General features: G+C 54.8%; 1 protein-coding gene across 1 annotated transcript in view; it reads left to right on the top strand.

Annotated features, from left to right (window-relative positions):
- LOC140406306 (vigilin-like) overlaps positions 1-27345 on the top strand; it is a gene marked incomplete at its 3' end in the record, with an annotated part of 108732 nt that overhangs the window by 78673 nt on the left and 2714 nt on the right. The window contains exons 5-7 of the mRNA XM_072494418.1: positions 19431-19570; positions 19717-19821; positions 21268-21381. Coding sequence (XP_072350519.1) covers positions 19431-19570; positions 19717-19821; positions 21268-21381 — 359 coding nt within the window. The remainder of the gene's footprint in view (positions 1-19430; positions 19571-19716; positions 19822-21267; positions 21382-27345) is intronic.

Here is a 27345-nt window from a genome sequence, read left to right on the forward strand (position 1 = left end):
CTCCGTCGCTTGCTCGCTCTCTCTCCGTCTCTCGTTCGCTCTCTCTCCGTCTCTCGTTCGCTCTCCGTCTCTCGTTCGCTCTCTCTCCGTCTCTCGTTCGCTCTCTCTCCGCCTCTCGTTTGCTCTCTCTCCGTCTCTCGTTCGCTCCCTCTCCGTCTCTCGTTCGCTCCCTCTCCGTCTCTCATTCGCTCTCTCTCCGTCGCTCGTTCTCTCTCTTTCCGTCTCTCGTTCCCTCTCTCTCCGTCTCTCGTTCCCTCTCACTCCGGCTCTCGTTCGCTGGCTCTCCATCGCTCGTTCGCTCGCTCTCCGTCGCTTGTTCGTTCGCTCTCCGTAGCTCGATCGCTCGCTCTCCGTAGCTCGTTCGCTTGCTCTCCGTAGCTCGTTCGCTTGCTCTCCGTAGCTCGTTCGCTCTCTCTCCGTCTCTCGTTCGCTCTCTCTCCGTCTCTCGTTCGCTCTCTCTCCGTCTCTCGTTCGCTCTCTCTCCGTCCCTCGTTCGCTCTCTCTCCGCCTCTCGTTCGCTCTCTCTCCGTCCCTCGTTCGCTCTCTCTCCGTCTCTCGTTCGCTCTCCGTCTCTCGTTCGCTCTCTTTCCGTCTCTCGTTCCCTCTCTCTCCGTCACTCGTTCCCTCTCACTCCGTCTCTCGTTCCCTCTCTCTCCAGCTCTCGTTCGCTGGCTCTCCGTCGCTCGTTCGCTCGCTCTCCGTCGCTCGTTCGTTCGCTCTCCGTAGCTCGTTCGCTCGCTCTCCGTAGCTCGTTCGCTCGCTCTCCGTAGCTCGTTCGCTCGCTCTCCGTAGCTCGTTCGCTCGCTCTCCGTCGCTCGTTCGCTCTCTCTCCGTCTCTCGTTCGCTCTCCGTCTCTCGTTCGCTCTCCGTCTCTCGTTCGCTGTCCGTCGCTCGTTCGCTCGCTCTCCGTCGCTCGTTCGCTCGCTCTCCGTCGCTCGTTCGCTCGCTCTCCGTCGCTCGTTCGCTCGCTCTCCGTCGCTCGTTCGCTCGCTCTCCGTCGCTCGTTCGCTCGCTCTCCGTCGCTCGTTCGCTCTCTCTCCGTCGCTCGTTCGCTCTCTCTCCGTCTCTCGTTCGCTCTCTCTCCGTCTCTCGTTCGCTCTCTCTCCGTCTCTCGTTCGCTCTCACTCCGTCTCTCGTTCGCTCTCTCTCCGCTTCTCGTTCGCTCTCTCTCCGTCTCTCGTTTGCTCCCTCTCCGTCTCTCGTTCCCTCTCACTCCGTCTCTCGTTCCCTCTCTCTCCGGCTCTCGTTCGCTGGCTCTCCGTCGCTCGTTCGCTCGCTCTCCGTCGCTCGTTCGCTCGCTCTCCGTCGCTCGTTCGTTCGCTCTCCGTAGCTCGTTCGCTCGCTCTCCGTAGCTCGTTCGCTCGCTCTCCGTAGCTCGTTCGCTCGCTCTCCGTCGCTTGTTCGCTCTCTCTCCGTCTGTCGTTCGCTCTCTCTCCGTCTCTCGTTTGCTCTCTCTCCGTCTCTCTGTCCGTCTCTCGTTCGCTCTCTCTCCGTCTCTCGTTCGCTCTCTCTCCGTCTGTCGTTCGCTCTCTCTCCGTCTCTCGTTCTCTCCCTCTCCGTCTCTCGTTCGCTCTCCGTCTCTCGTTCGCTCTCCGTCTCTCGTTCGCTCTCTTTCCGTCTCTCGTTCCCTCTCTCTCCGTCTCTCGTTCCCTCTCTCTCCGTCTCTCGTTCCCTCTCTCTCCGTCTCTCGTTCCCTCTCTCTCCGTCTCTCGTTCCCTCTCTCTCCGTCTCTTGTTCCCTCTCTCTCCGTCTCTCGTTCCTTTTCTCTCCGTCTCTCGTTCCCTCTCTCCGTCTCTCTTTTGCTCCCTCTCTCTCCGTCTCTCGTTTGCTCTCTCTCTCTGTCTCTCGTTCGCTCCCTACCTCTCTCCGTCTCTCGTTCGCTCCCTCTCTCCGTCTCTCGTTCGCTCCCTCTCTCTCTCTCTCCGTCTCTCGTTCACTCCATCATTCCGTCTTTCGTTCACTCCTCTCTCCCTCCATCTCTCGTTTGGTCCGCCTCTTGTTTGCTCCCTCTCTCTCTGTCTCTCGTTCGCTCTCTTTCCGTCTCTCGTTCCCTCTCTCTCCGTCACTCGTTCCCTCTCACTCCGTCTCTCGTTTCCTCTCTCTCCAGCTCTCGTTCGCTGGCTCTCCGTCGCTCGTTCGCTCGCTCTCCGTCGCTCGTTCGTTCGCTCTCCGTAGCTCGTTCGCTCGCTCTCCGTAGATAGTTCGCTTTCTCTCCTTAGCTCGTTCGCTCGCTCTCCGTCGCTCGTTCGCTCTCTCTCCGTCTCTCGTTCGCTCTCCGTCTCTCGTTCGCTGTCCGTCGCTCGTTCGCTCGCTCTCCGTCGCTCGTTCGCTCGCTCTCCGTCGCTCGTTCGCTCGCTCTCCGTCGCTCGTTCGCTCGCTCTCCGTCGCTCGTTCGCTCGCTCTCCGTCGCTCGTTCGCTCGCTCATCGTCGCTCGTTCGCTCGCTCTCCGTCGCTCGTTCGCTCGCTCTCCGTCGCTCGTTCGCTCGCTCTCCGTCGCTCGTTCGCTCACTCTCCGTCGCTCGTTCGCTCTCTCTCCGTAGCTCGTTCGCTTGTTCTCTGTAGCTCATTCGCCTGCTCTCCGTAGCTCGTTCGCTCGCTCTCCGTCGCTTGCTCGCTCTCTCTCCGTCTCTCGTTCGCTCTCCGTCTCTCGTTCGCTCTCTCTCCGTCTCTCGTTCGCTCTCTCTCCGTCTCTCGTTCGCTCTCTCTCCGCCTCTCGTTTGCTCTCTCTCCGTCTCTCGTTCGCTCCCTATCCGTCTCTCGTTCGCTCCCTCTCCGTCTCTCATTCGCTCTCTCTCCGTCGCTCGTTCTCTCTCTTTCCGTCTCTCGTTCCCTCTCTCTCCGTCTCTCGTTCCCTCTCACTCCGGCTCTCGTTCGCTGGCTCTCCATCGCTCGTTCGCTCGCTCTCCGTCGCTTGTTCGTTCGCTCTCCGTAGCTCGATCGCTCGCTCTCCGTAGCTCGTTCGCTTGCTCTCCGTAGCTCGTTCGCTCGCTCTCCGTCGCTCGTTCGCTCTCTCTCCGTCTCTCGTTCGCTCTCTCTCCGTCTCTCGTTCGCTCTCTCTCCGTCTCTCGTTCGCTCTCTCTCCGTCTCTCGTTCGCTCTCTCTCCGTCTCTCGTTCGCTCTCTCTCCGTCTCTCGTTCGCTCTCTCTCCGTCCCTCGTTCGCTCTCTCTCCGCCTCTCGTTTGCTCTCTCTCCGTCCCTCGTTCGCTCTCTCTCCGTCTCTCGTTCGCTCTCCGTCTCTCGTTCGCTCTCTTTCCGTCTCTCGTTCCCTCTCTCTCCGTCACTCGTTCCCTCTCACTCCGTCTCTCGTTCCCTCTCTCTCCAGCTCTCGTTCGCTGGCTCTCCGTCGCTCGCTCTCCGTCGCTCGTTCGTTCGCTCTCCGTAGCTCGTTCGCTCGCTCTCCGTAGCTCGTTCGCTCGCTCTCCGTAGCTCGTTCGCTTGCTCTCCGTAGCTCGTTCGCTCGCTCTCCGTCGCTCGTTCGCTCTCTCTCCGTCTCTCGTTCGCTCTCCGTCTCTCGTTCGCTCTCCGTCTCTCGTTCGCTCTCCGTCTCTCGTTCGCTGTCCGTCGCTCGTTCGCTCGCTCTCCGTCGCTCGTTCGCTCGCTCTCCGTCGCTCGTTCGCTCGCTCTCCGTCGCTCGTTCGCTCGCTCTCCGTCGCTCGTTCGCTCGCTCTCCGTCGCTCGTTCGCTCGCTCTCCGTCGCTCGTTCGCTCGCTCTCCGTCGCTCGTTCGCTCGCTCTCCGTCGCTCGTTCGCTCGCTCTCCGTCGCTCGTTCGCTCGCTCTCCGTCGCTCGTTCGCTCTCTCTCCGTCGCTCGTTCGCTCTCTCTCCGTCTCTCGTTCGCTCTCTCTCCGTCTCTCGTTCGCTCTCACTCCGTCTCTCGTTCGCTCTCTCCGCTTCTCGTTCGCTCTCTCTCCGTCTCTCGTTCCCTCTCTCTCCGTCTCTCGTTCCCTCTCTCTCCGGCACTCGTTCGCTGGCTCGCCGTTGATAGTTCGCTCGCTCTCCGTCGCTCGTTCGTTCGCTCTCCGTAGCTCGTTCGCTCGCTCTCCGTAGCTCGTTCGCTCGCTCTCCGTAGATCATTCGCTCGCTCTCCGTAGCTCGTTCGCTCGCTCTCCGTTGCTTGTTCGCTCTCTCTCCGTCTCTCGTTCGCTCTCTCTACGTCTCTCGTTCGCTCTCCGTCTCTCGTTCGCTCTCTTTCCGTCTCTCGTTCACTCTCTCTCAGTCTCTCGTTCCCTCTCTCTCCGTCTCTCGTTCGCTCTCACTCCGTCTCTCGTTCCCTCTCTCTCCGTCTCTCGTTCGCTCTCTCTCCGTCTCTCGTTCGCTCTCTCTCCGTCTCTCGTTCGCTCTCTCTCCGTCTCTCGTTCGCTCTCTCTCCGTCCCTCGTTCGCTCTCTCTCCGCCTCTCGTTCGCTCTCTCTCCGTCCCTCGTTCGCTCTCTCTCCGTATCTCGTTCGCTCTCTCTCCGGCTCTCGTTCGCTCTCTCTCCGGCTCTCGTTCCCTCTCTCTCCGGCTCCCGTTCGCTGGCTCTCCGTCGCTCGTTCGCTCGCTCTCCGTCGCTCGTTCGCTCGCTCTCCGTCGCTCGTTCGCTCTCTCTCCGTAGCTCGTTCGCTCTCTCTCCGTAGCTCGTTCGCTTGTTCTCCGTAGCTCGTTCGCTTGCTCTCCGTAGCTCGTTCGCTCGCTCTCCGTCGCTTGCTCGCTCTCTCTCCGTCTCTCGTTCGCTCTCTCTCCGTCTCTCGTTCGCTCTCCGTCTCTCGTTCGCTCTCTCTCCGTCTCTCGTTCGCTCTCTCTCCGCCTCTCGTTCGCTCTCTCTCCGTCTCTCGTTCGCTCCCTCTCCGTCTCTCGTTCGCTCCCTCTCCGTCTCTCATTCGCTCTCTCTCCGTCGCTCGTTCTCTCTCTTTCCGTCTCTCGTTCCCTCTCTCTCCGTCTCTCGTTCCCTCTCACTCCGGCTCTCGTTCGCTGGCTCTCCATCGCTCGTTCGCTCGCTCTCCGTCGCTTGTTCGTTCGCTCTCCGTAGCTCGATCGCTCGCTCTCCGTAGCTCGTTCGCTCGCTCTCCGTAGCTCGTTCGCTTGCTCTCCGTAGCTCGTTCGCTCTCTCTCCGTCTCTCGTTCGCTCTCTCTCCGTCTCTCGTTCGCTCCCTCTCCGTCTCTCGTTCGCTCTCTCTCCGTCTCTCGTTCGCTCTCTCTCCGTCCCTCGTTCGCTCTCTCTCCGCCTCTCGTTCGCTCTCTCTCCGTCCCTCGTTCGCTCTCTCTCCGTCTCTCGTTCGCTCTCCGTCTCTCGTTCGCTCTCTTTCCGTCTCTCGTTCCCTCTCTCTCCGTCACTCGTTCCCTCTCACTCCGTCTCTCGTTCCCTCTCTCTCCAGCTCTCGTTCGCTGGCTCTCCGTCGCTCGTTCGCTCGCTCTCCGTCGCTCGTTCGTTCGCTCTCCGTAGCTCGTTCGCTCGCTCTCCGTAGCTCGTTCGCTCGCTCTCCGTAGCTCGTTCGCTCGCTCTCCGTAGCTCGTTCGCTCGCTCTCCGTCGCTCGTTCGCTCTCTCTCCGTCTCTCGTTCGCTCTCCGTCTCTCGTTCGCTCTCCGTCTCTCGTTCGCTGTCCGTCGCTCGTTCGCTCGCTCTCCGTCGCTCGTTCGCTCGCTCTCCGTCGCTCGTTCGCTCGCTCTCCGTCGCTCGTTCGCTCGCTCTCCGTCGCTCGTTCGCTCGCTCTCCGTCGCTCGTTCGCTCGCTCTCCGTCGCTCGTTCGCTCGCTCTCCGTCGCTCGTTCGCTCTCTCTCCGTCGCTCGTTCGCTCTCTCTCCGTCTCTCGTTCGCTCTCTCTCCGTCTCTCGTTCGCTCTCTCTCCGTCTCTCGTTCGCTCTCACTCCGTCTCTCGTTCGCTCTCTCTCCGCTTCTCGTTCGCTCTCTCTCCGTCTCTCGTTTGCTCCCTCTCCGTCTCTCGTTCCCTCTCACTCCGTCTCTCGTTCCCTCTCTCTCCGGCTCTCGTTCGCTGGCTCTCCGTCGCTCGTTCGCTCGCTCTCCGTCGCTCGTTCGCTCGCTCTCCGTAGCTCGTTCGTTCGCTCTCCGTAGCTCGTTCGCTCGCTCTCCGTAGCTCGTTCGCTCGCTCTCCGTAGCTCGTTCGCTCGCTCTCCGTCGCTTGTTCGCTCTCTCTCCGTCTGTCGTTCGCTCTCTCTCCGTCTCTCGTTTGCTCTCTCTCCGTCTCTCTGTCCGTCTCTCGTTCGCTCTCTCTCCGTCTCTCGTTCGCTCTCTCTCCGTCTCTCGTTCGCTCTCTCTCCGTCTCTCGTTCTCTCCCTCTCCGTCTCTCGTTCGCTCTCCGTCTCTCGTTCGCTCTCCGTCTCTCGTTCGCTCTCTTTCCGTCTCTCGTTCCCTCTCTCTCCGTCTCTCGTTCCCTCTCTCTCCGTCTCTCGTTCCCTCTCTCTCCGTCTCTCGTTCCCTCTCTCTCCGTCTCTCGTTCCCTCTCTCTCCGTCTCTTGTTCCCTCTCTCTCCGTCTCTCGTTCCTTTTCTCTCCGTCTCTCGTTCCCTCTCTCCGTCTCTCTTTTGCTCCCTCTCTCTCCGTCTCTCGTTTGCTCTCTCTCTCTGTCTCTCGTTCGCTCCCTACCTCTCTCCGTCTCTCGTTCGCTCCCTCTCTCCGTCTCTCGTTCGCTCCCTCTCTCTCTCTCTCCGTCTCTCGTTCACTCCATCATTCCGTCTTTCGTTCACTCCTCTCTCCCTCCATCTCTCGTTTGGTCCGCCTCTTGTTTGCTCCCTCTCTCTCTGTCTCTCGTTCGCTCTCTTTCCGTCTCTCGTTCCCTCTCTCTCCGTCACTCGTTCCCTCTCACTCCGTCTCTCGTTTCCTCTCTCTCCAGCTCTCGTTCGCTGGCTCTCCGTCGCTCGTTCGCTCGCTCTCCGTCGCTCGTTCGTTCGCTCTCCGTAGCTCGTTCGCTCGCTCTCCGTAGATAGTTCGCTTGCTCTCCTTAGCTCGTTCGCTCGCTCTCCGTCGCTCGTTCGCTCTCTCTCCGTCTCTCGTTCGCTCTCCGTCTCTCGTTCGCTGTCCGTCGCTCGTTCGCTCGCTCTCCGTCGCTCGTTCGCTCGCTCTCCGTCGCTCGTTCGCTCGCTCTCCGTCGCTCGTTCGCTCGCTCTCCGTCGCTCGTTCGCTCGCTCTCCGTCGCTCGTTCGCCGTCGCTCGTTCGCTCGCTCTCCGTCGCTCGTTCGCTCGCTCTCCGTCGCTCGTTCGCTCTCTCTCCGTCTCTCGTTGGCTCTCTCTCCGTCTCTCGTTCGCTCTCACTCCGTCTCTCGTTCGCTCTCTCTCCGCTTCTCGTTCGCTCTCTCTCCGTCTCTCATTTGCTCCCTCTCCGTCTCTCGTTCCCTCTCACTCCGTCTCTCGTTCCCTCTCTCTCCGGCTCTCGTTCGCTGGCTCTCCGTCGCTCGTTTGCTCGCTCTCCGTCGCTCGTTCGCTCGCTCTCCTTCGCTCGTTCGCTCGCTCTCCGTAGCTCGTTCGTTCGCTCTCCGTAGCTCGTTCGCTCGCTCTCCGTAGCTCGTTCGCTCGCTCTCCGTAGCTCGTTCGCTCGCTCTCCGTAGCTCGTTCCCTCTCTCTCCGTCACTCGTTCCCTCTCACTCCGTCTCTCGTTTCCTCTCTCTCCAGCTCTCGTTCGCTGGCTCTCCGTCGCTCGTTCGCTCGCTCTCCGTCGCTCGTTCGTTCGCTCTCCGTAGCTCGTTCGCTCGCTCTCCGTAGATCGTTGGCTTGCTCTCCGTAGCTCGTTCGCTCGCTCTCCGTCGCTCGTTCGCTCTCTCTCCGTCTCTCGTTCGCTCTCCGTCTCTCGTTCGCTCTCCGTCTCTCGTTCGCTGTCCGTCGCTCGTTCGCTCGCTCTCCGTCGCTCGTTCGCTCGCTCTCCGTAGCTCGTTCGCTCGCTCTCCGTAGCTCGTTCGCTCGCTCTCCGTAGCTCGTTCCCTCTCTCTCCGTCACTCGTTCCCTCTCACTCCGTCTCTCGTTTCCTCTCTCTCCAGCTCTCGTTCGCTGGCTCTCCGTCGCTCGTTCGCTCGCTCTCCGTCGCTCGTTCGTTCGCTCTCCGTAGCTCGTTCGCTCGCTCTCCGTAGATCGTTGGCTTGCTCTCCGTAGCTCGTTCGCTCGCTCTCCGTCGCTCGTTCGCTCTCTCTCCGTCTCTCGTTCGCTCTCCGTCTCTCGTTCGCTCTCCGTCTCTCGTTCGCTGTCCGTCGCTCGTTCGCTCGCTCTCCGTCGCTCGTTCGCTCGCTCTCCGTCGCTCGTTCGCTCGCTCTCCGTCGCTCGTTCGCTCGCTCTCCGTCGCTCGTTCGCTCGCTCTCCGTCGCTCGTTCGCTCGCTCATCGTCGCTCGTTCGCTCGCTCTCCGTCGCTCGTTCGCTCGCTCTCCGTCGCTCGTTCGCTCTCTCTCCGTCGCTGGTTCGCTCTCTCTCCGTCTCTCGTTCGCTCTCACTCCGTCTCTCGTTCGCTCTCTCTCCGCTTCTCGTTCGCTCTCTCTCCGTCTCTCGTTTGCTCCCTCTCCGTCTCTCGTTCCCTCTCACTCCGTCTCTCGTTCCCTCTCTCTCCGGCTCTCGTTCGCTGGCTCTCCGTCGCTCGTTTGCTCGCTCTCCGTCGCTCGTTCGCTCGCTCTCCTTCGCTCGTTCGCTCGCTCTCCGTCGCTCGTTCGCTCGCTCTCCTTCGCTCGTTCGCTCGCTCTCCGTAGCTCGTTCGTTCGCTCTCCGTAGCTCGTTCGCTCGCTCTCCGTAGCTCGTTCGCTCGCTCTCCGTAGCTCGTTCGCTCGCTCTCCGTAGCTCGTTCGCTCGCTCTCCGTCGCTTGTTCGCTCTCTCTCCGTCTCTCGTTCGCTCTCTCTCCGTCTCTCGTTCGCTCTCTCTCCGTCTCTCGTTCGCTCTCTCTCCGTCTCTCTGTCCGTCTCTCGTTCGCTCTCTCTCCGTCTCTCGTTCGCTCTCTCTCCGTCTCTCGTTCGCTCTCTCTCCGTCTCTCGTTCGCTCCCTCTCCGTCTCTCGTTCGCTCTCCGTCTCTCGTTCGCTCTCTTTCCGTCTCTCGTTCCCTCTCTCTCCGTCTCTCGTTCCCTCTCTCTCCGTCTCTCGTTCCCTCTCTCTCCGTCTCTCGTTCCCTCTCTCTCCGTCTCTCGTTCCCTCTCTCTCCGTCTCTCGTTCCCTCTCTCTCCGTCTCTTGTTCCCTCTCTCTCCGTCTCTCGTTCCTTTTCTCTCCGTCTCTCGTTCCCTCTCTCCGTCTCTCTTTTGCTCCCTCTCTCTCCGTCTCTCGTTTGCTCTCTCTCTCTGTCTCTCGTTCGCTCCCTACCTCTCTCTCCGTCTCTCGTTCGCTCCCTCTCTCCATCTCTCGTTCGCTCCCTCTCTCTCTCTCTCCGTCTCGTTCACTCCATCATTCCGTCTTTCGTTCACTCCTCTCTCCCTCCATCTCTCGTTTGGTCCGCCTCTTCTTTGCTCCCTCTCTCTCTGTCTCTCGTTCGCTCTCTCTCCGTCTCTCATTCGCTCTCTCTCCGTCTCTCGTTCGCTCTCTCTCCGTCTCTCGTTCGCTCTCTCCCCGTCTTTCGTTCGCTCTCTCTCCGTCTCTCGTTCGCTCTCTCTCCGTCTCTCGTTCGCTCTCTCTCCGTCTCTCGTTCGCTCTCTCTCCGTCTCTCGTTCGCTCTCTCTCCGTCTCTCGTTCGCTCTCTCTCCGTCTCTCGTTCGCTCTCTTTCCGTCTCTCGTTCCCTCTCTTGCCGTCTCTCGTTCGCTCTCTCTTCGTCTCTCGTTCGCTCTCTCTTCGTCTCTCGTTCCCTCTCTTTCCGTCTCTCGTTCCCTCTCTCTCCGTCTCTCGTTCCCTCTCTCTCCGTCTCTCGTTCCCTCTCTCTCCGGCACTCGTTCGCTGGCTCGCCGTTGATAGTTCGCTCGCTCTCCGTCGCTCGTTCGTTCGCTCTCCGTAGCTCGTTCGCTCGCTCTCCGTAGCTCGTTCGCTCGCTCTCCGTAGATCGTTCGCTCGCTCTCCGTAGCTCGTTCGCTCGCTCTCCGTCTCTCGTTCGCTCTCTCTACGTCTCTCGTTCGCTCTCTCTACGTCTCTCGTTCGCTCTCCGTCTCTCGTTCGCTCTCTTTCCGTCTCTCGTTCACTCTCTCTCAGTCTCTCGTTCCCTCTCTCTCCGTCTCTCGTTCGCTCTCACTCCGTCTCTCGTTCCCTCTCTCTGTCTCTCGTTCCCTCTCTCTGTCTCTCGTTCCCTCTCTCTCCGCCTCTTGTTCCCTCTCTCTCCGCCTCTCGTTCCCTCTCTCTCCGTCTCTCGTTCCCTCTCTCTCCGTCTCATGTTCCCTCTCTCTCCGTCTCTCGTTCCTTCTCTCTCCGTCTCTCGTTCCCGCTCTCCGTCTCTCTTTCGCTCCCTCTCCGTCTCTCGTTCCCTCTCTCTCCGTCTCTCGTTCCCTCTCTCTCTCCGTCTCTCGTTCCCTCTCTCTCCGTCTCTCGTTCCTTTTCTCTCCGTCTCTCGTTCCCTCTCTCCGTCTCTCTTTCGCTCCCTCTCTCTCCGTCTCTCGTTTGCTCTCTCTCTCTGTCTCTCGTTCGCTCCCTACCCCTCTCTCCGTCTCTCGTTCGCTCCCTCTCTCTCTCTCTCCGTCTCTCGTTCACTCCATCATTTCGTCTTTCGTTCACCCCTCTCTCCCTCCATCTCTCGTTTGGTCCGCCTCTTGTTTGCTCCCTCTCTCTCTCTGTCTCTCGTTCGCTCTTTCTCCGTCTCTCATTCGCTCTCTCTCCGTCTCTCGTTCCCTCTCTCTCCGTCTCTCGTTCCCTCTCTCTCCGTCTCTCGTTCCCTCTCTCTCCGTCTCGCGTTCCCTCTCTCTCCGTCTCTCGTTCCCTCTCTCTCCGTCTCTCGTTCCCTCTCTCTCCGTCTCTCGTTTCCTCTCTCTCCAGCTCTCGTTCGCTGGCTCTCCGTCGCTCGTTCGCTCGCTCTCCGTCGCTCGTTCGTTCGCTCTCCGTAGCTCGTTCGCTCGCTCTCCGTAGATCGTTCGCTTGCTCTCCGTAGCTCGTTCGCTCGCTCTCCGTCGCTCGTTCGCTCTCTCTCCGTCTCTCGTTCGCTCTCCGTCTCTCGTTCGCTCTCCGTCTCTCGTTCGCTGTCCGTCGCTCGTTCGCTCGCTCTCCGTCGCTCGTTCGCTCGCTCTCCGTCGCTCGTTCGCTCGCTCTCCGTCGCTCGTTCGCTCGCTCTCCGTCGCTCGTTCGCTCGCTCACCGTCGCTCGTTCGCTCGCTCTCCGTCGCTCGTTCGCTCGCTCTCCGTCGCTCGTTCGCTCTCTCTCCGTCGCTCGTTCGCTCTCTCTCCGTCTCTCGTTCGCTCTCACTCCGTCTCTCGTTCGCTCTCTCTCCGCTTCTCGTTCGCTCTCTCTCCGTCTCTCGTTTGCTCCCTCTCCGTCTCTCGTTCCCTCTCACTCCGTCTCTCGTTCCCTCTCTCTCCGGCTCTCGTTCGCTGGCTCTCCGTCGCTCGTTTGCTCGCTCTCCGTAGCTCGTTCGTTCGCTCTCCGTAGCTCGTTCGCTCGCTCTCCGTAGCTCGTTCGCTCGCTCTCCGTAGCTCGTTCGCTCGCTCTCCGTAGCTCGTTCGCTCGCTCTCCGTCGCTTGTTCGCTCTCTCTCCGTCTCTCGTTCGCTCTCTCTCCGTCTCTCGTTCGCTCTCTCTCCGTCTCTCGTTCGCTCTCTCTCCGTCTCTCTGTCCGTCTCTCGTTCGCTCTCTCTCCGTCTCTCGTTCGCTCTCTCTCCGTCTCTCGTTCGCTCTCCGTCTCTCGTTCGCTCTCTTTCCGTCTCTCGTTCCCTCTCTCTCCGTCTCTCGTTCCCTCTCTCTCCGTCTCTCGTTCCCTCTCTCTCCGTCTCTCGTTCCCTCTCTCTCCGTCTCTCGTTCCCTCTCTCTCCGTCTCTCGTTCCCTCTCTCTCCGTCTCTTGTTCCCTCTCTCTCCGTCTCTCGTTCCTTTTCTCTCCGTCTCTCGTTCCCTCTCTCCGTCTCTCTTTTGCTCCCTCTCTCTCCGTCTCTCGTTTGCTCTCTCTCTCTGTCTCTCGTTCGCTCCCTACCTCTCTCTCCGTCTCTCGTTCGCTCCCTCTCTCCATCTCTCGTTCGCTCCCTCTCTCTCTCTCTCCGTCTCTCGTTCACTCCATCATTCCGTCTTTCGTTCACTCCTCTCTCCCTCCATCTCTCGTTTGGTCCGCCTCTTCTTTGCTCCCTCTCTCTCTGTCTCTCGTTCGCTCTCTCTCCGTCTCTCATTCGCTCTCTCTCCGTCTCTCGTTCGCTCTCTCTCCGTCTCTCGTTCGCTCTCTCCCCGTCTTTCGTTCGCTCTCTCTCCGTCTCTCGTTCGCTCTCTCTCCGTCTCTCGTTCGCTCTCTCTCCGTCTCTCGTTCGCTCTCTCTCCGTCTCTCGTTCGCTCTCTCTCCGTCTCTCGTTCGCTCTCTCTCCGTCTCTCGTTCGCTCTCTCTCCGTCTCTCGTTCGCTCTCTCTCCGTCTCTCGTTCGCTCTCTTGCCGTCTCTCGTTCGCTCTCTCTTCGTCTCTCGTTCCCTCTCTTTCCGTCTCTCGTTCCCTCTCTCTCCGTCTCTCGTTCCCTCTCTCTCCGTCTCTCGTTCCCTCTCTCTCCGGCACTCGTTCGCTGGCTCGCCGTTGATAGTTCGCTCGCTCTCCGTCGCTCGTTCGTTCGCTCTCCGTAGCTCGTTCGCTCGCTCTCCGTAGCTCGTTCGCTCGCTCTCCGTAGATCATTCGCTCGCTCTCCGTAGCTCGTTCGCTCGCTCTCCGTTGCTTGTTCGCTCGCTCTCCGTTGCTTGTTCGCTCTCTCTCCGTCTCTCGTTCGCTCTCTCTACGTCTCTCGTTCGCTCTCCGTCTCTCGTTCGCTCTCTTTCCGTCTCTCGTTCACTCTCTCTCAGTCTCTCGTTCCCTCTCTCTCCGTCTCTCGTTCGCTCTCACTCCGTCTCTCGTTCCCTCTCTCTGTCTCTCGTTCCCTCTCTCTGTCTCTCGTTCCCTCTCTCTCCGCCTCTTGTTCCCTCTCTCTCCGCCTCTCGTTCCCTCTCTCTCCGTCTCTCGTTCCCTCTCTCTCCGTCTCATGTTCCCTCTCTCTCCGTCTCTCGTTCCTTCTCTCTCCGTCTCTCGTTCCCGCTCTCCGTCTCTCTTTCGCTCCCTCTCCGTCTCTCGTTCCCTCTCTCTCCGTCTCTCGTTCCCTCTCTCTCTCCGTCTCTCGTTCCCTCTCTCTCCGTCTCTCGTTCCTTTTCTCTCCGTCTCTCGTTCCCTCTCTCCGTCTCTCTTTCGCTCCCTCTCTCTCCGTCTCTCGTTTGCTCTCTCTCTCTGTCTCTCGTTCGCTCCCTACCCCTCTCTCCGTCTCTCGTTCGCTCCCTCTCTCTCTCTCTCCGTCTCTCGTTCACTCCATCATTTCGTCTTTCGTTCACCCCTCTCTCCCTCCATCTCTCGTTTGGTCCGCCTCTTGTTTGCTCCCTCTCTCTCTCTGTCTCTCGTTCGCTCTTTCTCCGTCTCTCATTCGCTCTCTCTCCGTCTCTCGTTCCCTCTCTCTCCGTCTCTCGTTCCCTCTCTCTCCGTCTCTCGTTCCCTCTCTCTCCGTCTCTCGTTCCCTCTCTCTCCGTCTCTCGTTCCCTCTCTCTCCGTCTCTCGTTCCCTCTCTCTCCGTCTCTCGTTCCCTCTCTCTCCGTCTCTCGTTCCCTCTCTCTCCGTCTCTCGTTCCCTCTCTCTCCGTCTCTCGTTCCCTCTCTCTCCGTCTCTCGTTCCCTCTCTCTCCGTCTCTCGTTCCCTCTCTCTCCGTCTCTCGTTCCCTCTCTCTCCGTCTCTCGTTCCCTCTCTCTCCGTCTCTCGTTCCCTCTCTCTCCGTCTCTCGTTCCCTCTCTCTCCGTCTCTCGTTCCCTCTCTCTCCGTCTCTCGTTCCCTCTCTCTCCGTCTCTCGTTCCCTCTCTCTCCGTCTCTCGTTTGCTCCCTCTCTCTCTGTGGCACCATCGATAACACACGAGGTGAAACGTGGAGAACTCAATCGAGGCTTTATTGAGCAGACTTGTTCCCCAGCAGTTCAGTTACAGAATGTGGCTGCTGGGAGAAACCGGGTTCTTCTACCCCGCCTTTCTGGGTGGAGCCCAGTAGGCGGTAGATCCGATCAGGACCCAGTATCTGTCCACTGTAGCACCATCGATCACACACGAGGCGAGACGTAAAGAACTTCAATCGAGGCTTTATTGAGCAGACTTGTTCAGACTCGTTCCCCAGCAGCTCACTCACAGAATGCAGCTGCGGGGATTAAACCCAGGTTCTTATATCCCTCCTATCTGGGTGGAGCCCAGTAGGTGGAGGATCCAATCGGGATCCAGCATCTGTCCTCCAATAGCTGCTCGGCATTCCTGGTGTACCGTATTACCCCTAATACATACCACCACATTCTCCCCTTGTTTAAAAAGAACCCTGCTGGGTGGTGGGTGGTATGTTGGTAGGGGTTTACAGGGTCGGTACCTTAACCATTGAACTAAATACAATCATGCCGCTTTTACTGGGCCACCAAATTATTCACATTTTACCCGATTTGCAGCGTTAACTATTTACAACAATGCCGCTTTGCTGGGCCACTGAATTATATACATCTTAAGTCGATTCGATGAGTCGAGATGGTGCACTGGTCGCCCTTTCCGATCGTCTCAGCCCGGGTGGTGGTGGTGGTGCTGGCTCGGGTCCGGTCGACTCTGGGAGCATCGCGCTGTCCCCTTGAGGCGTTTGTTTAGTGGTGGTACACAGCAGGGACCGGATAGAATGAAGGGCATCCGGGAGGACTTCCTGCCAGCGGGAAGTTGGGAGACTCCTAGACCGTAGGGCCAGTAGGATGGTCTTCCAGACCGTTCCGTTCTCCCTCTCTACCTGCCCGTTCCCCCGGGGGTTGCAGCTGGTCGTCCTGCTCGAGGCTATGCCCTTGCTGAGCAGGAATTGACGCAGCTCGTCACTCATGAAGGAGGACCCCCTGTCGCTATGGATGTAGGCGGGGAAACCGAACAGGGTAAAGATGGTGCAGAGGTCTTTAATGACCGTGGCCGCGGTCATGTCGGGGCAGGGGATGGCGAAGGGGAAGCGGGAGTATTCGTCAACGACGTTAAGAAAGTACGTGTTGCGATCGGTGGAGGGGAGGGGGCCTTTGAAATCCAAACTGAGGCGTTCAAAGGGACGGGAAGCCTTTATCAGGTGCGCTCTATCTGGCCTGAAAAAATGCGGTTTGCATTCTGCGCAGATTTGGCAGTTCCTGGTGACTGTTCGGACGTCCTCGACGGAGTAAGGGAGGTTGCGAGCCTTTATGAAGTGGTAGAAATGAGTGACCCCCGGGTGGCAGAGGTCCTCGTGGAGGGCTTGGAGACGGTCCACTTGTGCGTTGGCACAAGTGACGCGAGATAGGGCATCGGACGGCTCGTTCAGCTTTCCGGGACGGTACAAGATCTCGTAGTTGTAGGTGGAGAGTTTGATCCTCCACCGCAGGATCTTGTCGTTTTTTATCTTGCCCCGCTGTGCATTATCGAACATGAAGGCTACCGACCATTGGTCAGTGAGGAGAGTGAATCTCCTGCCGGCCAGGTAATGCCTCCAATGTCGCACAGCTTCCACTATGGCTTGGGCCTCCTTTTCTACTGAGGAGTGGCGAATTTCTGAAGCGTGGAGGGTTCGAGAGAAAAAGGCCACGGGTCGGCCTGCTTGGTTGAGCGTGGCCGCCAGAGCGACGTCGGATGCGTCGCTCTCGACTTGGAAGGGGAGGGACTCGTCGATGGCGCGCTTCGTGGCCTTTGCGATATCCGTTTTGATGCGGCTGAAGGCCTGGCGGGCCTCTGACGACAGGGGAAAAGTAGTGGACTGGATTAGTGGTCGGGCCTTGTCTGCGTACTGGGGGACCCACTGGGCGTAATAAGAAAAGAAGCCCAGGCAGCGTTTGAGGGCATTGGTACAGTGGGGGAGAGGGAACTCCATGAGGGGGCACATGCGTTCGGGGTTGGGGCCTATCACTCCATTACGCACTACGTAGCCCAGGATGGCTAGACGGTCGGTGCTAAACACGCATTTTTCCTCGTTGTAGGTGAGGTTGAGGGCGTTAGCGGTCTGGAGGAATTTGCGGAGGTTGGCGTCGTGGTCCTGCTGGTCGTGGCCGCAGATGGTGACGTTGTCGAGGTACGGGAACGTGGCCCGTAAACCGTGCTGGTCGACCATTCGGTTGGAAGACCGAGACTCCGTTCGTGACGCCGAATGGAACCCTTAAGAAGTGGTATAGCCGCCCGTCTGCTTCGAAGGCAGTGTACTTGCGGTCACCCGGGCGAATGGGGAGCTGGTGGTAGGCGGACTTAAGGTCCACGGTGGAGAAGACCTTGTACTGTGCAATCCGATTGACCATGTCGGATATGCGGGGAAGAGGGTACGCATCTAGCTGCGTGTACCTGTTGATGGTCTGACTGTAGTCTACGACCATCCTTTGCTTCTCCCCTGTCTTCACTACTACCACCTGGGCTCTCCAGGGACTATTGCTGGCCTGGATTATGCCTTCCTTCAGCAGCCGCTGGACTTCGGACCTGATAAACATCCGGTCCTGGGTGCTGTACCGTCTGCTCCTAGTGGCGACAGGTTTGCAGTCCGGGGTGAGGTTCGCAAACAGGGAGGGCGGTTCGACCTTGAGTGTCGCGAGGCCGCAGATAGTCAGTGGGGGTATAGGGCCGCCAAATTTGAATGTTAAGCTCTGGAGGTTGCATTGGAAGTCCAACCCCAGGAGGGTGGGAGCGCAGAGGTGGGGAATTTTTGAACACTCTCCCCTGCACAGTTAGGTTTGCGATGCAGAACCCTTTGATTTCAACGGAGTGGGACCCCGCCGCCAGGAAGATTTTTTGGGTGCTTGGCCAAATTACAAGGGAACAGGGTCTTACCGTGTCCCGGTGAATAAAACTCTCCATGCTCCCCGAGTCGATCAAACACGGCGTTTCGTGGCCGTTCACCAGCACCTTTGTTGTTGTCGTCGGGGGCCGCGACTGGTCAAGGGTCACCGATGCTAAATGTGGTTGGTGTATCAGACCGTTGTCTTCAGGCAGTGTGGAGCCGGCCACACCGGGGTCCTTGCCTGTCAGCCAAGATGGCGGCGTCCATGGATCGCACGCGGTTGGGGGTGGACAAAATGGCCGCTCCCATGAGTCGCACGCAGCCGGGGGTGGACAAAATGGCCGCTCCCATGAGTCGCACGCAGCCAGGTGTGGACAAAATGGCCGCTCCCATGGATCGCATGCGGCCTGTGGGTAGGAAGATGGCGGCGCCCGTCCCCCCCCCTCCTGGTGTCCGGGGTCCAAAATGGCGGCGCCCGTTGGCCGCCCGTGGGTCGCTCGGAGAGTTGAGCCCGTGGTCCCATTTGTTCCCCGGAGATAGCGGCGACCCCACGGGACTGGCACACCGCTGCGTAGTTCCCCTTTTTACCGCAGCTTTTACAGGTGGCCGGGCAGCGCTGGCGGGGGTGTTTTGACTGCCCGCAAAAGTAGGAGCGGGGGCCCCCCGGGTGGTCTGGGATTCTGGCTGCGCACGCTTGCGGAGGGGTTGGGGTTGCCGGGGGGTCGTTCGCGGAGGGGGTCCACGGAGCCCAAGGGGCTGCAGCACGGTCGGGGGCATAGGCGCGGGCGTTTTGGGAGGCCACGTCGAGGGAGGCTGCGAGGGCCCGTACCTCTGTGAGACTCCGAGAGAGTCTTTCTCTAAAAGTCTCTGGCGAATTTGCGATGATGCCAAACCTGCTACGTAAGCATCTCTGATCAGGAGGTCTGCATGTTCGTTCGCCGTAACCGCTGGGCAGTTGCAGTTTCGTCCCAGGATCGTTAGAGCGTTGAAGAAATCGTCTACCGATTTCCCCGGGGATTTGTCGTCTCGTCGCGAGCTGGTAGCGTGCGTAGACCTGGTTGACGGGCTTAATGTAGATCTCCTTCAGCAAGTTGATCGCCTCTGGGAATTCTTCCGCGCCCTCGATGAGTGAGTAGATTTCGGGACTCACCCTGGAATGCAGGACCTGCATCTTCTGTTGGTCTGCCGGGAGCTGTTCGGAGGTATCCCTCAAAGCACGCCAGCCAGTGCTTAAACGCAGATGTTGCGTTTGCTGCGTGGGGGCTGATTCGCAGGCACTCCGGGGTGATCCGGAGTCCATATTCCTTTTTAAGTCTGCTCAATAAATTGTAGCACCATCGATCACACACGAGGCGAGACGTAAAGAACTTCAATCGAGGCTTTATTGAGCAGACTTGTTCAGACACGTTCCTCAGCAGCTCACTCACAGAATGCAGCTGCGGTAATTAAACCCAGGTTCTTATATCCCTCCTATCTGGGTGGAGCCCAGTAGGTGGAGGATCCAATCGGGATCCAGCATCTGTCCTCCAATAGCTGCTCGGCATTCCTGGTGTACCGTATTACCCCTAATACATACCACCACATCCACCAATAGCCCCTCGGCATCATGGTGTTCCGTATTACCCTTAATACATACCACCACACTCTTCGTCTCTCGTTTGCTCTCTCTCCTGCTCTCGTTTGCTCCCTCTCTCTCCGGCTCTCGTTCGCTCTCTCTCCGGCTCTCGTTCGCTCTCTCTCCGGCTCTCGTTCGCTCTCTCTCCGGCTCTCGTTCGCTCTCTCTCCGGCTCTCGTTCGTTCGCTCTCCGGCTCTCGTTCGCTCGCTCTCCGGCTCTCGTTCGCTCGCTCTCCGGCTCTCGTTCGCTCGCTCTCCGTCGCTCGTTCGCTCGCTCTCCGTCGTCGTTCGCTCGCTCTCCGTCGTCGTTCGCTCGCTCTCCGTCGCTCGTTCGCTCGCTCTCCGTCGCTCGTTCGCTCTCTCTCCGTCTCTCCTTCGCTCTCTCTCCGTCTCTCGTTTGCTCTCTCTCTGTCTCTCGTTCGCTCTCCGTCTCTCATTCGCTCTCCGTCTCTCGTTCGCTCTCTCTCCGTCTCTTGTTCGCTCTCTCTCCGTCTCTCGTTCGCTCTCTCTCCGTCTCTCGTTCGCTCTCTCTCCGTCTCTCATTCGCTCTCTCTCCGTCTCTCGTTCGCTCTCTCCGTCTCTCGTTCGCTCTCTCCGTCTCTCGTTCGCTCTCTCTCCGTCTCTCGTTCGCTCTCTCTCCGTCTCTCGTTCGCTCTCTCTCCGTCTCTCGTTCGCTCTCTCCCCGTCTCTCGTTCGCTCTCTCTCCGTCTCTCGTTCGCTCTCTCTCCGTCTCTCGTTCGCTCTCTCTCCGTCTCTCGTTCGCTCTCTCTCCGTCTCTCGTTCGCTCCCATCACTCCGTCTCTCGTTCGCTCCTTCTCTCTCTCCATCTCTCATTGGCTCCGTCTCTCGTTTGCTCGCTCTCCTTGTCTCTCTCAGTCTCCCCCCTCCCTCCCTCACCTATCCATCTGTTTTTCCCAGTTTCTGTGTCCCTTCCTCTTGGACACCCCCATCCTCTCCCTCTTGCCCCACCCCCCCCCACCCCCAACCATCACCACCTGCCCCTCTCTGAATCATTCACTTTCTCCCATTTCCTCGTAGTTAACCGAGTCAAGGAGCTCCACAAGGTGACAGTAAACTTCCCACAGGATGTAGATCGGAGTCCCCTGATCCGGATTGAAGGAAGTCCTGAAGGAGTGACGGATGCGGAGAGGGATCTGATGGAGACTGTGACTCGACTGGTAGGTATAGGCCGAAATGTGCAGAGCGCGATCCCGCTGCTTTCGGCCACCTGGCCCTCTTGCGCTCACATTCGACGTTGTTACCTGTTCGGGCCAATGCTCGCACGCATTTGTCAACTCTCTTTCTCACACCCTCCTCACAACAGGAGTGCGAGGGGACAAAGGACCTGATTGTTGACCAGAAATATCATCGGCTGCTTATCGGGAACAAGGGGGAAAAGATCAAGGAAGTTCATGAAAAGTTCGCCGAGGTTCGTCATTCCTCCTTCATGTGTGCTGGAATCGGAGTGTCCGAGAGAGAGGAGCAGCGAGCTCCACATCTAGCCCCGTGCTGTGCCTGCCCTGGGAGTGTTTGATGGGGACAGTGTAGGGGAGCTTTACTCTGTATCTAACCCTGTGCTATACCTGTCCTGGGAGTGTTTGATGGGGACAGTGTAGAGGGAGCTTTACTCTGCATCTAACCCCGTACTATACCTGTCCTGGGAGTGTTTGATGGGGACAGTGTAGAGGGAGCTTTACTCTGTATCTAACCCCGTGCTGTACCTGTCCTGGGAGTGTTTGATGGGGACAGTGTAGAGGGAGCTTTACTCTGCATCTAACCCTGTGCTGTGCCTGTCCTGGGAGTGTTTGATGGGGACAGTGTAGAGGGAGCTTTACTCTGCATCTAACCCCGTGCTCTACCTGTCCTGGGAGTGTTTGATGGGGACAGTGTGGAGGGAGCTTTACTCTGTATCTAACCCTGTGCTGTTCCTGTCCTGGGAGTGTTTGATGGTGTCATGTGAGAGTACCTTCAAGAAATGGGTGTTTAAGAAATGTACCTTTAAGAAACGAGTGTTGATCGGTGATGTCAGAGTATGAGTGGAGCTGAGCTGTCTGTCAGCTTTTTACTTTCGTTTTAGGCTGTTTGCTGCAGGGTGTGTTTTAGCTTTGATTTCAGAGCTGGATAGCTGCAGTCGTAGCCAGAAGGTGTATTAGTCTCTCTCCATCATCTAAAGAATGTAAATCGATCCTTTGGTGATTTAAAACTAATAACTGCTCTCAGTAGTGACTTTAACCTGATGTGCTTCTGTTAAAAGTTTTTTTTCAAGTCTTATGGATGTTAAAATGACAGCTTAAGGATTACTTCGTGCTGTATTCTTTGGGGTTGTATTTGAATTATTGGTTGCGAAGATGTTCACTATGTTTTAAAAAGGTTAACTTGAGTTCATAGAATAAACATTGTTTTGCTCGAAAAAATACTTTTCCATTTCTGCTGTACCACACCTGTAGAGTGGGCCGTATGCTCCCCATACCACAATCTAGTAAAAGTTGCGGGTCAGGTGAACTCCATGATACACTTTGGGGTTCTCTAAACCCTGGCCGATAACAAGGGGGACAGTGCAGAGGGAGCTTTACTCTGTATCTAACCCTGTGCTGTACCGATCCTGGGAGCGTTTAATGGGGACAGTGTAGAGGGAGCTTTATTCTGTATCTAACCCCTTGCTGTACCTGTCCTGGGAGTGTTTGATGGGGACAGTGTAGAAGGAGCTTTACTCTGTATCTAACCCTGTGCTGTACCTGTCCTGGGAGTGTTTGCTGGGGACAATGTAGAGGGAGCTTTACTCTGTATCTAACCCCTTGCTGTACCTGTCCTGGGAGTGTTTGATGGGGACAGTGTAGAAGGAGCTTTACTCTGTATCTGAATCTCCACTTTCCAGGTGTCGATCACATTTCCAGATGTCACGGAGAAGAGTGACATTCTCCGTCTCCGAGGTCCTCGTGCGGAGGTACAGAAATGTGCCAAGCTCCTGGAGAAACAGGTGGCCGCGCTGGTGAGTCTGGCCATCCTATCGCAACCGTCCTGAGTTTCACTCATCTCCACGGGACCCTTCGATCCATCCCATTCCTGTTCGACAACTCTTCCCGATATTAGGAACAGCACTTGGCACATGTGAGGAGACCAGGGAAGCCAGTTATCGGACAGGGAGGAGCTGTGCACAGTAGGTTGCAGTCAGGGATGGACTGTCCGTTGTTAATTTCTTGTACCGGCCTCCCCGTACAGGCCCAGAATGTGGCGACTTGGGGCTTTTCACAGTAACTTCATTGAAGCCTACTTGTGACAATAAGTGATTATTATTACAATTAATTTGTGAGGTGTCAATTGCCATGAGAGTGGCTGGATAGGAGTTGCTGGCCGTGAAGAGCGGGGGGGAGTTAGTGACAGAGGCCACCCTCCTTCCTCAGTGAGACCCTTGTTGGCTGTGCCCTGCCCCCCTGGGCCCTGTCCCCCCCCCCCCCCTCGGGCCCCACACCCGTCCGCCCTGGGCCCCGACTCCCTTGTACCCCCCTGGGACACCCCCCCCCCGTCATCGCCCCCCCCCCCCCCCCCCCCCCCCCGCCCGCAGGCGCAGAGCCATTTCAACAAAAGCTTTCAAGTTAATATTCACAGATGCATCAAGAACCTCGGAAGGCTAAAATTCTTCTCCTAATTAGTTACATGGATCACATTCTTAAAGGAATCTTTATCTATTGTTTAGCCCTTTATTTACTTTCATTGGTTCCAACTCTCAGCTGAGAACTCCCTTGATTCGTTCAGGAAAGTGTCAGTCGCTTTCCAGGTGATTGGTTAATTAGACATTAATCAATGACTCCAAATTAATTATCCTTCTGAGACCGCGCGATTCTCATGCTTTCTGTCCCACAGTCGAACTCCCTACATCCCACCTAGTCTCAGTTTCAAAATGTTTGCAAATCTGTCAAATGTACCCTTGTATCACTTTTCTAGCAGTACATCTTTTGCAACATTTGTCAACATCTATAGACAGTCATGGTCAGGAGTCAAAGTTTAGCCAACTTTTATAAATTGATCATATTTCTCCAAATTCACTAATTTTAAAGAATCATATTATTTTCCGGTAAATTTTAGCTCATTCTCTTAAAGGACTCCCTCTATAATTGTTGAATCCAGCACCCCACTCCTTCCCTCCCCCTCCGTCTGCCATTCCTCCTCTCCCTTCCCGCCACCTCTCCCACTGCCCCTCCCCTTTCTCTTTTGTTAGCCGTTTTAGTTGCTGTGATATGAAGAGTCTAAAGTTCTTGTTCCTTTTCATCAAACACCATTTATTTCCCTTCCACAACCTCTTAACAACATACCACCTGAAAAGGCCACCTGAAGCCCCTTTACATATCAGTGTCAATGGATACTTAACATAAATGAGACCACTAATTGCAATGTCTCTGAACCCATTACTTAACAGTCTCCCCTTCCTTGGAGAAAAAAAAAATTAGGTGAAAACAAAATTTCAAGAAACTCAAAAACACACACATGGTTTCCCCCCTGTTTTGTTTTTGTTTGGACGAGAAAGAAAAAAAAAAGTCACAGAAACAATCGCCCTTCATTAACAATACCCAAAAGTTTCTATGAACTCGCCCCTCTTTTCGTAAAACAGTCTGACAGTTGACAGCTCCTGTCGACCCATTTAATTTTTGTTATTTCCCCTCTGTCCAACATCTGCTTCAAACTTGCGATGTCTATCCGTAACCTCTTTTCATTGACACTTTTTGTAGAGTGCACATTTTCCCACAGGGATTTATTGTCAATGTGACAGTCAATAGGTATATTACCCAAATCCCCTAATCCCAAAATTTCTGTCAATATCATACTTATATAAAAAGCCATATCCACTGCCTCTACAAGACTTAACATCTCAGCAGCCAAAGTGCTTTTTACCACTCTCCTTATTTTCTTTGTTTCCCACACAAGCGGGCAACATTTACCATTGTTCCCCAAAAGGAAAATTATAAAACCTGTATTTTCCACACTCCTGTATTTTTAGTTTGGCCAACGCTTTATTTGCTCTTATTATGTCTTCCACTTTGGGATCATTCATTTTTGTACTCAACCCTAAGACATCAAAACTCACGTCCGGTCTAGTCTGTCCACCTAACCAGTTCAGTTGCCCAATTAAACTTCGCAGTTGCTCTTTTTCTATCTTTGAAACCATTGCGTCTTTTTGTGAAACTCGGCCACGACTAATTGCTATTGGGCTGATGCTTTCCAAATAAGATTGCTGACGTAAAGTTGCCCCTAACTTAGTCTGTCCAATTTCCAGTCCAATATATTTAAATGCACCAGAAGCTTGACTTCCAACCCTGAATTCTTTCCTCAAACCAGAGATTACAATAGCTTCAAAATCACTAGTCCCACCTGTAGAAGCCAGGTATTTCAAATACAACTAGTATAGGTAAAAGATAGCTGTTTAAGTACTCATTTTCAAAAATGAGAATTTCAGCACACATAAATTCAGGACTTCAATATGATACATGAAACAGCATAAAATTCCATTATAAGATTATAGCAGCACAGTTGCAAGACAATTTGACACTGCTTGTGCTAATTGTCAAGGCCAAGGACCGAGTTCCATGGCAACTAGGTGGCAAGAGTCCAATGCAGTTTGTAAGAGCATTGAATCATATATATATATGAAGTCTCAATTGTTACATTAGCCAAGCCAGCTAAAAGATTAGCAAAATATCACATTCCATAACATGTAGACATGAAACAATTAAAAAGCTGATGTTGCACATTGAAGATGGACGGCTTGCCATCAAATCAAATGTGTTTGAGTCTAACCCAAACCAATTAGGATTATATTGGGGTGTAATTAGACGACTTAAGACAGATATGAAAGTGTATTGTCTTTGGGGGTGTGTGTTGAGGAGATGTCTTTGTGTTGTCTGTGGTGTATTGTCTTTGGGGGTGTGTTGTTTTTGTCTTTGGGGGTCATGTCAGTCTGTTAGTCTGTGTCAGTGATGTTAGTCCACTTTTGACTTTGAGTTTGAGTTTAGCTGAAGATTAGCTTTCTCTCTCCCTTCATGTTTCATTGCCAGACTTTGACCTTTTAAAAGTTACTTTCGAGCTGTCTGCCTAAGCAAAGAAAGATAATGCCTGTAATTCTCAGAAAGATTCGAATTGTCTACGAATTGCCTTTTAAATGACTTTCAAATTGTAATCAAGCGACTACAAATAAAACAATTCCTTTTGGTACCTGAGAAATTTATACTGCAAATTTCTGCTGAGTTCCAGTATTCGCAAAGTGCTACTGATAACCGAATAGCAGAGATAATATAAATTCCTTCATCTATACACAGTCGAATAATACAAGGAATCGAACAATTTAACACAGTCTACAAATAGTACAAATCTTACAACTTGTCGTATTGCGCCAGGACTTGATTCATCAACTAAGCTTCCCCCAAACTTGGCGTAGTTCGACAGGTTAAGATCCCATAAATTATAAGATTCCTTCACCACCCCACAAAAAATCATCGACATGCATCATAAAAATGCCAGAAAGAATTCCTTTATAGTGCCAGTAAAACATTGCAGGATCTGCTTTCAACTGGCAACAGCCTAACTTTCACAAAACTGATCTTACCGAAAAATACCAGAATCTCGATGCATCATTTAATCCATATACACATTTGTTCAACTTCCAGAGTACCCCTTCTGTGTTAGCTGCTTCTTTAGGAGGACGGAGAAAAATGTCTCTCTGGAGCTGATGCCCCTGCAAAAAGGCAGCTTTTATATCTATAGATTTGCATTCCCATGCCTTTGTGGCTAATAGAGCCAAGAAGATCTTTAAAATAACCTTTCCTGCTGTAGATGAATCTACCCTTAAATCCTGATCTACTAAGTTTTCTTCAAATCCCCTTGCCACAAGCCTGGCCTTGTTCCACCCGGAAGTACCTTTTCCATGCAAATCCATCTGTGGGATAGAGCTCTTTGTCCCCTATCCGGTACTTCCGTGTATACCCCAAATTCACTCCAACTATGCAATTCTTGCTGTTTAGCTTCTTTAATAACTTTTTCATCTAGTTTATTTGAAGCCACCAAAATCTCACGTGCATGTGGGCTTCTACTCCTATTAGTATTCGTAGTCTTATTCATGTTCCGAGATCTTGACAAACTATGTCCCCTTTCCCGCCTGGTATCTTGTTCTGTACTGCTACTGCTTGATCTTTCCCTTCTGCTGTGGGATGTCCTTTCAAGAGTTCTCGACCTTTTCCTGCGGACCTGTTCACTATCCGATGTACTATCTGAACTAGCACTGCGTTTCTGTGCCCCCCATTTTTGAACTTTGTTTTCCCAACCCATTGTCTTGACTCCTTCCCCTGAATGCTGTACATTCAACCAATGTTTATACTTTCCAGTGGCCTTCCCTGCTCTACTAATAACAGTTGCATCCTTCCTTTGACTAGACCCTTCAGGCAAGTATGTCACTTTTGTACCAACTTTTGGCAGCTGCCCTTTCAGAAAAATGGCCTGTTCTAATTCACCAAAAGTGTTGTGTTCCTCCACAGAAACCCTGTCTATATCAGTTTCTTCATAGTTCTGTAACACATGCGTACCAGATGACTCTGGTTTCTCGTCATGTCTGTCTGCTCTGTCTAAATTTGAAAATGTGTACCCTTGATGAATGTACCCTAACAGTTTGATTACTATGTTGCAAAATAATTGTTTTGCCATCTATACCTATGATCTTCCCTGGGCCTTTCCATTCATTAGAATTGTCTCTCATTGTATACCATGCCTCCTTGCTGAAAAACGGCATCTGATGGCCATACGTTATGTCTTAAAGCTCTGCGAATTCTTTCAGAGACTTCTGCTTCCAAAAAAGCTTTTCTACTGCTATGTAATGCATTTAAATGTTCAGCAAAACCAGAGCTAATTGTAGTCCCCTCCCAAGCTGGAGGCTGGTCATCCAAAATGGACGGAATTTTAGGATTTCTACCAAACACTAATTGACAAGGACTATAGCCCCCAACCATCTGCAATGAATTCTTTGCATGTACTGCCCATGCTAAAGCTGAATTTAGCCTGCAATTTTCCGAAGCATGTCATCGATGACAGCATGATTTCTTTCACAGACACCATTACTAAATGGGCTTTCTGCAGCCGTATTCATAACTCTGACATTCATGTTTTCACACATATCCCTAAACTCATCATTAGCAAGTTCTCCCCCATTGTCCGTTAGGAATTTTGCCGGTGGACCCATTCCTGTCCCTATCCAATTTTCCACGATTTGATCCAGAATTACTCTCTTTTCTTTACTTTGTACAATCATTGATTGACTAAATCTGGTTGCTAAATCTACAAAATGCAAAATAAATATATTATTTGCTTTATCCCAGATCTTAAGGTCCATGGCCACAATGTTGTTAAAATCCCTGGCCAAAGGTAGGGTTACTATCGGTCGTGCTGGTGTCCTTCTGTACTTCCTACAAACTTCACAGCGGTCACTAACCTGTTCTATCAGTTTAGTTTAGTCGTCATCCCTTACCCCTGCATCCTTTAATAAATTTTTCAGCCTCCGAGAAGACGGATGTGCAAATTGCCTATGCAGTTTCAATAGTACAAGCTTTTTATCAGCTAAAGTCCCATTTTCAACTGCCATTAACACATCCTTAACCACTCTACTTGAAATATTATTTGTCAGGAATGGAATACAATAGTGTCCCGACTGTGTAAATTGTAAGTCCACCGTCTTTCCAAAAACTGTTGCCTTATCCTGTTCCATATCCAGTTTCATGTGTGCTTTCTTCATCGACGGTCTGCTCAGAAGCAAAGGTATCTCACTTGATACAACATCCGTGCTAATGAAATGATTCACTGGCAATATTGCAAGGGATCACCACTCTTTTCAGCGACTTCAGAGTATTATCATCCCCAAACCTGAAACTTGTGGAACTTTCAAATTCCTTAACCTTGTTACAATTTTCAGCATTCAAAG

This window comes from Scyliorhinus torazame, unplaced genomic scaffold, assembly GCF_047496885.1.
Source record: "Scyliorhinus torazame isolate Kashiwa2021f unplaced genomic scaffold, sScyTor2.1 scaffold_457, whole genome shotgun sequence".
Lineage (NCBI taxonomy): Eukaryota > Metazoa > Chordata > Chondrichthyes > Carcharhiniformes > Scyliorhinidae > Scyliorhinus > Scyliorhinus torazame.